This window comes from Perissodus microlepis, chromosome 4, assembly GCF_051167445.1.
Source record: "Perissodus microlepis isolate ML-2025 ecotype Zambia chromosome 4, ASM5116744v1, whole genome shotgun sequence".
NCBI classification, from domain to species: Eukaryota; Metazoa; Chordata; class Actinopteri; order Cichliformes; family Cichlidae; genus Perissodus; species Perissodus microlepis.
The window spans coordinates 6,220,689-6,232,309 of NC_140464.1; the positions used below are offsets into that span (position 1 = coordinate 6,220,689).

The 11,621-nt window shown below is 40.0% G+C and overlaps 1 protein-coding gene across 1 annotated transcript in view; it reads left to right on the top strand.

Moving 5' to 3' along the window:
- The window catches only part of spop (speckle type BTB/POZ protein), a 99,406-nt gene extending 88,082 nt beyond the window's left edge, over positions 1-11,324 (top strand). The window contains exons 8-11 of the mRNA XM_084925281.1: positions 1,351-1,406; positions 4,357-4,479; positions 6,404-6,546; positions 9,150-11,324. Of these exons, the coding sequence (XP_084781407.1) occupies positions 1,351-1,406; positions 4,357-4,479; positions 6,404-6,546; positions 9,150-9,294 (467 nt within the window). The 3' untranslated portion in view covers positions 9,295-11,324. The remainder of the gene's footprint in view (positions 1-1,350; positions 1,407-4,356; positions 4,480-6,403; positions 6,547-9,149) is intronic.
- The last annotated feature ends 297 nt before the right edge of the window (positions 11,325-11,621 follow it).

An 11,621-nucleotide genomic window follows, 5' to 3' on the forward strand; every position in this document is an offset into this window, starting at 1 on the left:
TGACACCGTGTAAGCCAATGAGTAATTAAATGGTTAGATAGCTCTGCGTTAATAACTCATTATTAAGTGTCTGAATTAATTATTATATCACTGACTTTGACACATACTTAATAATGTGTTACAACATTTGTTAGATTTTAATGACTAGCTAATAAGGCATTCACTTCTGAATAATAATGTGAACTGTTACCCTTTCAGTGCATAATCAAACTAAGCGAACCATGTCAGAAAAGCGTGGCTATAGTATATATGCGACTCTGAGTAAAAGGCCAAGGTCTACCTTTGTAGGAACACATTCTTACTCTACTAGTAATAACAGTAGCTGGTAATCAAGTACAGGCTAAGCTCCATCTGTGAGGCTGTGCTTTATTCTGTGCCAAAACTAACCACTGTCACCACTGGGACGACAAGAGAGAAAATACAGTGTTGTTGCCTTAAGCAGAACTACAGGGACAAGATCCGGTGATTATTTTAAGCCTGCAGAATTATTAGACAGCAGTAATTTGAAATTTTAAAGAGCTCTGTTTGGGCCGTCATGTTCTGCCTGTACTGGAGATTAAGCATGACCTCTCCAGCTGGGGTCACGTCTGGGATAACAACAGTGGAAAACACTGTGCTTAAGCTTTCACTAAATACGTTAAACATTAAATACATTAATATGTCCATTTTAGGGCCATTGGGTCATTGCTTTTGCTTCTTTTTTTCCTACTAGACTTTATCTTTGTTATTTTGGAGATTGTCAAAATGTGCAAAAATGTCTTTAGCAAAATATACAATATGAAATCTGTGTGAACTTGGATTATAAGAATACATTTTTCATTGCAAACCCTCTTTGTTTCTTGTTGTGACTTGGCAAATAACCAGCAGCTCTTTTACATTGTTTCTCTCTCATGGCTTATCACTTTCTATAAATGGAAGAATAGTCTGAACTTTCCTTGAGAGGATTTGTAGACTGTGCTGTGATGCAAAAGCCGTGTGAAAAACCATATCTAGGAAAGGAAAAAAAAGAAATAGCAGTTGAGTGGTAGCAAGTGAAAGTGCAACTAAAAGAGGAAAACAGATCTTTATTAGGGCATAATATATGAGATAAGCAACACTCAAGTCGGCCCATCAACGTTGAATACTGGCTAAACAAACGAGAAAGGCTGTCAAGAGTCTGTCAGCAGAAAGGAGCTGACTTTTTCCACATGATGCCTCTACTGCTGTCACTGTTGTCAGTCATGTCCTTGCTCTCCTCCGGCCCTGTGGCAAGCTGTTAACGGATATCAGAGACCTCACCGTGTATCAACATTACACTCAATAACAAACCCTCTTTTCTCTGTCTCGGCCTTTTGTTTCTCTCTGTCCTAGCTCGCTCGCCGGTGTTCAGTGCCATGTTTGAGCACGAGATGGAAGAGAGTAAGAAGGTGAGTTGACTCTGTCGCTCCTGCTCCCTCAGTGCATGGTGAGTCAAATGTTTAAATTTCAATCTTTCCTTCTGTTGCATCAGGAAGCACTTGCCTCTTTAAACAAGTGTGGCTGCACATGTTCCTTCATGTCTTGCTGACTATTATATGGTGTCATCACAGCTACTATATGGAAAAAATCCTTAAGTGATTATATCATTATCACTTGTATAATCTTTGATATTTCTTTGATGGCATAAAGCGTGTTATTTGTAGACTTAACAAGACTGTATCAGACAAAATGACTGAAGTCTCTGTTGCTTTCAGTATGATCGCTCTGTTCCTGGAACTGAATTGCAATGTCATGAGGGAATTGGTTTTCCTTTTGATATCTCTTTTTAATCTTTTTAATATACATATCTTTTTGCCATTTTTTTTGTGCTGCAGTTTGTGCCTGGTGTTGCTGCTGCTCAAAATGTTCATACCTCACATCAAAATTCATTAATTTAATGAAATGGGCACAGTAAATCTGCTCAATTTGTTGTTTTTTTTATAAGTTCTGACTTTAGTGAACTTTAACACATGCATAGGTGCCATTGATCAGTAGCAAAATGTCTTGACAGTACTGACCTTTAAAGGAAAGTAGAGAGAGTCTAGTGGGAATATTAACTGCTCCAAAGAGGGAAGTGGTTTGCAGACAGTTATAAGGCAGGAGTCGGTGTCATAAGGGTGTATTTTAAATAACCTGTCTGACGTCGTCCTATTTACAGTGGAGATGATGGAAAGGTGATGCTAGTTGTGATAACTTTCTGCCTCTCCTATAACTTCTTTAATTATGTAAAACTAAAGTGTAAGTACTGTGGAGGTATGACTAGTTCTGAGAACTATTGTAACTGATTAGTGTTATTAGCAGGTTGACGGTGTGGATTCAAGCTTCCTGTTGCTACAGTTCTGCATGCGAATAGCTTGATAATACTTTTTTAGAGATGCAAAAAACGTTGAAGATTTATGTGCAAATTTATGTAAAGTTAGGTAAATGCAATCCAAGTTCCTCTTGAGGCAAGTGTCGCAACTCAACAGCCATCCTGGAATGAATCATTGCAGTTATTTCCTGTCCCAGAATAAGCTATAAAGGTTTTTGCCCCCCTCCCTCAGTTTTATAACTGGGTGGTGGCACCATCAGTGTCTCTGCTTTTTTCCATTCTAATGCACATTAGGGATACAGGAGCTAAAAAGTAGCTACACCCTTGCTACAATAATGAGCAGAAAGATGCATCTGCCACCAGAAAACTGAAAGGGTCGTGAACCTCTCGTGTGTCAGTGTAACTGATGATTGGCTCATTTGTTTCCTGTTTCTGTTGTTGATTTGCTCTTTGGGAGCGTTTCAGAATTCTCCCATAAATCCCATAAATATAATGTCTCTGATGCCATTCCCCCTCCAGTCCTCATAATACAAATAATTAAATTAGTTCATGGTTTAGTGAGGCTTGGTCAGAAATTAGTGTAAATGGGGTTAAGTTCAGGTCTGACGTGATGGAAACAAAACTCTGTTTGTGTCTGTGTGTGCTTGTACATGTGTGATGCACTGAGTCTCTCTGCCACAGTTGGTTGTGTTGATCTGATAGGAGGTGGTGAGATTCAACTGTGGTGATTTAGCCGTCATGTCAGCGGAATATTGATGCCTGCAGAGCTCAAATGGGGAAATTATAAAGCACAGAGCCAGGAAATGCATCTTAATTGCTGTTTAAGTAGGCGTCTTCATCAGAAAGAGGGAGAGATTGTGGGCCACGTCCCCATACGACTCAGAGAAAACAGATAGGTGGGTTAACACTCCTCTGCAGCACTCTATAGAAAAGAGACAAATGAGCTCATAAAGAAGCACTCTGATAGAGGACTGCTCTGTGAATAGAGGGGAGCTTCAGACACTGTAACTACAGGAGTTGTGTCTATTTATGAGACCTGGTTGGGCACTGCCTTCTCATTACGCGAGAAAGTCCTGTTATGTTTTTTTCTCATGTGATTTCCAAGGTAGTTTGGTGGCAGTGTGTCTTTTTTATTTCATTAACGCTCCAACACACGTTAGAAATTAGCAGAATGAAATTGGTCAAGTGTAGAAAAAATAGAAAAGAATTAGAAATATAATGATTCTGATGAGTTTGAGGTTAATTTAGAAACAATAGGTGTGCTTTTGATATTATACACATTGATGTTATTTTGCCTGTTAGAATTACTAATTTTTTCACGTCTTCACGTGTTTGTGTGATTTGTGCATTCCTGCAAAAGGCTACCATGGCAGACTGCAGGCTCAGACCAGAAGCTTTTAGACTCTGCTTCGATTATTTCTCAGTATGATTATGTTGGTGTTGAGTGGTCAGAGTTGACACAAATGCACTAAACTGTTGGTACACCCAGTCTGACCCTGCTAAAACGCCGCTGGTCACTGTGGTGACGATAAAGCACTGTTATAATTGGTTTATTGCTTTGTTCTTCTTGTCAGCGTGGAGGGGAAAGGTTCAGGTTACCGTCACTGTGCCATAGAGCGATAAAGCCTACTTTGATTGCTGCAGGCACCGTCAAGGAATGAATGCTCAGGATTAATTCTCCTGAATCTGCTGAAAAGAGTTAAATAAATTTACTAGAATGTAGTTTTGCTGAAACGTGTTTTGACTGCTCAGAAGGTTCTTCAAGGTGTTTTTTTTTTTTCTTTCTTTCTCTATTGTGATTTTGGAACATGTTTTGTTGTATCACTGCATGGCTGACTGTGTGTGTGTGTGTGTGTGTGTGTGTGTGTACTAAACAAGGTGAGAGAGTTTAAGTCAGGTGGGTTTTGGGAAATTTACATGAAATAAAAAAGACACTGCTGCCATACATAGTTTTGAAGGATTGTCAAAGCGTTTGTTTTTCTTCTCTTTTCTTTTATTCTGTTAAACCCTGTGTGTATTCTCCTCTCCTGTCCTCTCTACCCATTCAGAACCGTGTGGAGATAAATGACGTGGAGCCAGATGTCTTCAAAGAGATGATGTGCTTCATCTACACAGGCAAGGCCCCCAACCTGGACAAGATGGCTGATGACCTGCTGGCTGCAGCTGACAAGGTACAAAGAGTGTGTGTGTGTGTGTGTGCATTGCACCTGCTACTATGTACATTTACACACAAGCTGGTATGCATGATAATGTTCCCAAAAATACACCTGGGAAGCACCAAATGCTCCTCAACCTCTAAACACACATACTTACACATCCAAACATACTTTTATAGCAAAGGATAAAGCCGACCCAACTGTGCAAGGTAAAGACATGCACACACTTCCAATGAATCATTTTCCTCATTGTTTATTCTTGTACTCATGCCGGATGTTCAGTGTTTCCTGTCTGTTTCTGTAAAATCACATTTTGAGTGAGTCATCTGCACCGGAAAGATCTTGTGGTAAACTTATGCTATATGAGCTTTAGCTGGCATAGTTTGCATGTGATACCATTTTTGTTTGATTCTTTTTGTATGAACTAATTTATTCACAGAGGAGTTCCAAGCAGTGTAAAGGCTTTAGTAGTGTTTACCTTTGTATGTTTTTAGTATTTATACCAAGTCATCTATATTCACCTTGGTTGAACTTGTTTTACTCGTCTTGGTTATCGTAGATCACTAATGCATTATTTTTCCGTGCTTGTTAAATAGTGGTCGGTAAATGTGTATCATTTTATCAGAGACTAATTAGAGCTAGTTACTAGCTCAAATTTTTTTCTTTTTAAGTGATTATGAAATCACGAACGTTCCTAATAGTCGTAGCTTAATGTGCAAATTTGGCTCAAAGAACCATGTGACTCAGCATAGCTTCACTGCTCCCACGATCTTAGACTTTGTAGAAATTTTGCCAAAGGGTTTAAAACACTTGCAACCAAAAAACATTTAACCCCCTAAGACCCGAACTCTTCCACGGCATGCATTTTTAATTTCTCTTTGAAATTTGGGCATATTGGGACCTGATGAATGTAAAAACAAAGAATTACCAGATTTTTTTTTTTTTTTTTACCTGATTTTTGTTTCTAAGGAAAATAAGAGCCACATATGAGGATATTCATTTAAAATTTTGATAGAACAGTAGCAGTATAATGTCCTCGTAAGTGGATATCAGGCCCCAGTAGAGCAAAATTGAGTATTTTGGTCTAAATAACCCAAAATGTACTTGTACTTTCCCATCGTAGTGTATATTTCAGTGTTTTTCTGTAACGCTACCGATCTCTGACTTGTATCCCCATGTAATGTCTGTGTTGTGTGTGTAAGGTCGGGGGGGGGGGGGTCCCATTTCACTGCAGGGCAACCTGCATGTGGCGAATAAAGCTTTGATTGATTTATTAATTGATTGATTGATTGAAATGTGATGTCCACATATGTGGACGCCAGGTCCTAGGAGGTTAACTCGTCACTAGTTCCTAACTTGTGTCTTTGGAGCAAGACAGATAATTCCTGTCTTTTTTGCATTCAACAATAAATAGAAACTGGTAGTTTTGGGATTTTCATGAACCAGTAGCCCTATTTAAATCTTTCCACGTGCTTACTTGTCATTTTTAACAAGTCTTATTTAATGACAAATCATTTAAATCGACTGCTTTATGTCACTGAATGTAGATAGACAGAGAATGTAACTTGTTAAATTAAAAGGAAGTACTGCGACATTAAACTGTAGTCTCCGCTAAACCTCTACGAGTCATCTTGAAGTGTGTGTGAATATGAGAGAAGGTTATTGTAGCTGGCAATTTTGTAATCAGACTCAGTGGAAATAATTTTTTGCTTCTCGTGTAATGCTATTCCATCATCAGTTCCAACTCAGTATGCATATCTGTCACTTACCCTTCTCTTTGCCATATTTTTTTCTTATTCAATTTAATGCTTGTTGCCACTGCGGTGGAGTAATTCTGTGTTACCGTATCATTACACACCGCTGCTACAGTTGTTGGTGGCAGCGCTGTTTAAGTAATTTCGTTTACCTGCTGTTTATCCTCCCTCTCTGTCATTTGTAGTATGCTCTGGAGAGGTTGAAGGTGATGTGTGAGGACGCTCTTTGCACGAATCTGTCTGTGGAGAATGCCGCAGAGATCCTTATCCTGGCCGACCTGCACAGTGCAGATCAGCTCAAGGCGCAGGCTGTGGACTTCATCAACTAGTGAGTTACACGCTCACGCTGAGATCATCCATCTTGAGAACTACCTCCACACTAATGCAAATATTTTTTTCACCGACACACGCACGCTTCTGCGTTCGGCTTTTTGTCAGGGGATGTCATTAATTTTCAGTGGGAGCAATTTTTGTCTCCCGAGGAAATTTAATTTAATCTCCAGATCAGATGATTTTGCTGTCGTATCATATTGGTCCATTTAGCAATAAACCTCAGCTGCTGGTGTTAATCGTGTTGCGTGCAGCCTGTTTAGGTACGATGTGACCTATTAGCATCAATGACTACTATTTATGTCCACCGACAGGTGATTGATCCAGTGTTTCAATGCCCACTTGAAACAAAAAGCTTTCTCTCAGTCGCTACCTGAATTGCTTATCACCTTACCCGTGTTTGTTCAAACTGTGTGCCTTAGAGCCAGACACATTTTCCATCCCTTTGTTCATTCCTCTGTCCTCTCTTTACAGCTTCATGTCCTTTCCTTGTTCCTGCCTGGGCTTCGTCTCCCTCCCTTTTCCATTCACTCCCATTATCCTTTCCTTTCCCCCCTTTTCTCCCCGTCTCCCACCTCTGTTTTGTGCTTAAGAGCTCATGTGTGCCTAAAGGTGTTCAGTAATGCAGATTTCTCCCCCTAATCCCAGTCATTAATTGTGGTTATGGGCGTTATGACAGTTTAATTTGCGACAGCGTTGTTGTGGTGGTGGGAAAATTGGCCACAGGGGACTCCTGGCCAGCAAAGCGTTATCAACCCAGCTCCTGCAGACACAATCGACAGCAACAAGAGCAGCAAAACAAAAATCAATTTAGAGGACAAATATCGAAAACGGACGACACAGAGAAACCAATAATCCTACCCCCAGAAGCACCTTAACCTCTTTCCACACCAGTCCTTACAAGCAGTTTACAGTCATGTAGTTGAGACAATAAGAGTCCTCTTTATCCTTCCTCTGTCTCATTTATTCGTCCTCACCAGGGATGCAGCAGAGAGGAAAGGCACCTAAACTCTCCTAATCCACTTTGGTTACAGAAAAGCTTACAGAGGTTTTTTTTAGACCAGCATGTAAACACAACACGAGTAATGTGAAGCACAGACAAAATGCCTTTTTAGTAGATTTTTTTGGTAAATTATAATTACCACTGACTGGAGACTATAGTTTGATTTACCTTCACATCACTGCTCTACTCCCAGTCACTCTCTCCCTATCTCCCTCCGTGACGTTTGATTACTCTTTGTCACCTCCCTTTTTCTTTATTTGTCACTGCTGCCGTCTTATTCTCCCCTCCATCGGTCCATCCCTTCCCCTCCTTCTCCTGCTGTGGTTGCTCTCGTTGTGCCCTTTCGCTGCCCTCAGCTTGAGCGTACTGGCCATTACTGTGAGCAGGGCTTCACTTCCTCCACAGAGAATAGGGTCAGAGGTTGGCTGGAGGTCTGGAGCTGCTGTGTGGAAACCATAGGACCACACATTCATGCAGACACACACACAAACAGCCAGGAGCAGACGCGCCAAAACATAAACACACGTGTACACGCACACGCATGCGGTTGTTTATTTACACACAATAAAACATGAAAAATGTCATTAAAGGCCACACAGCAGTGTGCGTGATAGTGCATCCCAGCACCCTGAGGGTGTCAGGAGGTTGAAGACTGCCACAGGGTCTGCTGGTGTAAGCGCAACCACAAGTAAACTGATCAGCACTTAATTAGAAAACCTTCCCAACTTTTTCCTCCCTTTTCCCAGCTAAGGAAAAACCATTTAGTTTAAATGTCTGAGGATCTTTCAAGAGCAAACAAATGAACAGTTAATGGAATTAATTCAGCTGAAATAGGCACATGTTAGCCATCTTATTTCTCCTCATTACAATACCAAGTGTGAATAATGAAACCTAAACGTGGACTGCTTTGAAAATGGGAACTAGTCATCATTTGTGTGCCTTTTTTGCTTTTCACAGTGAGATTTTCATGTGGTCTCTAAAATGAACCTTCTTTCTGTTAATAGTGTGTTCTGTATACTATATATACTATAATATATGAATTATAGTACATGTTAAGAGTACTGTGTAAAACCAAAAGATTTAGTTCATTACACCTAGAAAAGCAGCAAATCCTCACAATTAAAACTTAACAAAAGGTAATGTTTAACATTTTTGTTTAAAAATCGACTCTCATAAATAAACAAATTATCATAATCTTTCCTGAATAATTTCCTGTTCATTAGCTGATTAATCAAGTAATTATTTCATGATATGATATAAAAAACATTATGACTTAACCTTTTTATCGCATGCCTGTATATTTGTGCAACTTTAATGATGCCTTTTTATTTGTGTGATGTTATTTATCACAAAGATGACCTCAAAGGTTAAATATTTAAAAATATAAAATAAATAACAGCCTCACCAGCTGGTATGACAAATCTGTAATGTCTCAAAGCTGCTCTCCACACAGATGGAGTCTTATAATCCCAAACTCTTTCTCTCTGAAAAAAAGATTAATTTGTGTACTTTGTTTGGATATCTGTTTAGTTTCTTAATTTAACATCTTTTCCTGCTTTCCGTTTCCTTTGTATTTCATTTCCCTTTTTTTCTCTCAGTCACGCTGCTGATGTGATGGAGACATCAGGATGGAAATCCATGGTGATCTCTCACCCACACCTGGTTGCAGAGGCCTATCATTCTCTGGCCTCGGCCCAGTGTCCCTTCCTGGGTCCCCCAAGAAAACGGCTGAAACAGTCCTAGTGGTCTGGAGCGATTCTCCCGACCTAACCCTGCTGCTTCCTCCCGTACCAGCAGCCTCACTGCTCCTCTCTCCCAATCCTACTTTTGTACCTATAGCATCCCAAGATGCCCACAACTGACGCCTAGGGCTTGGGTACATATATAGCTAGGGCAGCTATACAGCTGGGCAGCACAGAGAATTATTGGACTAATGCTATAGAGGAGGTACTCCACATCACTGTAAGATGAACTGAGTGAATACCATAAGACCTGGACCTGGATATTTAAGGATTGCAAGCCCAAAGCCTTGCTTATTCCATATCCATCATCAATGATATTGGAAGGCTACAACCCTATTCTGCCTGTCAGGCACGTAAAGAACTGATCTCCTGTCTGAAAGTGAAAAGTCGCTGCTGAGTCCCTGAAAATATTTGTCTGTGACGTCTTGTCTTGTACAGTGTTGTAACCCAAACTGTGCTTGTGAAGAGACAAGTGAAGAGGATCAACCAACAGGAAAGTGAAAGACTGTTGTTCCCATTATTGGAGACCTTAATGGTGTTCAGTTTGTTTTTCTAAGGCTTGAACAATTGTCTTGATTTTTTTTTTCATGAAAGAATACAAATGTAAACTGTTTAACTGTTAAAATCAGGCAGGCACGTTGAGATGTTTAGCTCAGATTTTGACTATTTTCCGACTGGTGACAGACTTCTGCCAGATTGTTGTCATTTAGCAAGTAGCGCGAGGCGCAGTCGCTCTGTTTGAATAATAACATCGATAACAGTACGGCTCTTGGATGACTGAGGACATGACAGTAATTTTACAAGAGTCCGATCAAAGTATTCACTGTAATCTATAGTGGGCATGTTTTAGTGGGCAATATTTTAATATCTAGTGGGCAGTGTTTTGATATAATTGGCATAGTATTTGTTGTCTTGTGACATTGACTGTGCTTCAAAGCTGACAGACCATACAGCCACAGAGTATTTGCTCTTTTTATGTTGTCTTCTAATTTTTCATTCATTGTAGGATTGCACAAAATATGCTTTTTTGTCATTTTTTTAAACACAGTTTTGCAGTCCTATTATTTCGTTTTCTTATTCGTTTCGACTGTATTGGAAGTGTCACTTGAGAAAGTTGGCTGCTTATTGTTACACTCCTGCTGGTGGTCAGTTGATCCATACAATACATAAGCATAAATGAAATGTAGGAAAGGCCAATAAAAGAAAGCGCTGCCAGCTAACACAACAGAGAAGGTATCTGCCAGTTTCAAAACGTGACATGTTTTACATTAACCTGTTGACCTCAGGCAAGAGATACTTGCTTTTTAACCATGCAGTAACGTAAACATCCGCTTGCAGTGATAATATAACATTTTATGTGCTTGACTCCCTACTACACGTGTTAGTGGAGGATTCCACCAGAGGGCTTCCATATTTGCATGACCTAAAACAGTAAATATCAGGGCAGCCCATTTCTTTTAAGAAGTTTATTCTCAGTGGGACTTCAATTGATAAAGCTCAACGTCTCCATTTTGTTTTACCCGTGCTCCCTTGTCACAGGGGTCGCCACAGCGGGTGGCTTTGATGGTTTGATCGTGCTTGATGTTTTTCGTCATGCAACCACAATGGGAATTTGTCTCTCTGGCTAGAATTGAACCAGCGAGCTTTTGCTTGGCAAGCAAACCACTAAACTATGGAGCCACCTCCATCCAGAGCTCCAAAACGATCAGAGTTGTTTGTTCCTATGTCTAATTTACATATACCTAAGATGACACTGATAATGAAGTGTAGTTGTCTCTGTGCAGAGGCAACAGCACATCATAGAGATGCCAGCATGCCTATACAGACTCTGGTACTTACCGTTGGTGTGCTTCTTGAATCTTCTTGAAACGCATATTTTTATTTTTTGATGACATTCACAACTGAAGCTCCAAACACTCACCATCATGCGTATAGTTAAAATCAAGTATATCTCATGCCTTAATGTGTTCCCTTGACTTGTTCACCGTTTTGCCCTTTAAAACTGTAAAATACATATATTTTTGAATTTTTTCCCAGCATGTTGGTGTCTTTTTTTTCTAATACTTCATATTTTCTTTCTTTCTAATTATGCAGTTTCACCACATATACAGGCCACTGGCTAATTAATGCACAGCTTTCAGCTTGGTGCTAGGTCACTGTGTTTCAGTGTCACATTTTAGTTTCCAGTGTAATCCTGCTGTGATCAGTGTTCAATCTCCTGTGCAGATGTTGTCGACCTTAGCAGATCACATGGGTCTCATACCAAGTTGTGTAGCATGCAGACTTAGCTCTCAGGCTTCTTTGACTGGGTCTCTTGCTTGGAGAACA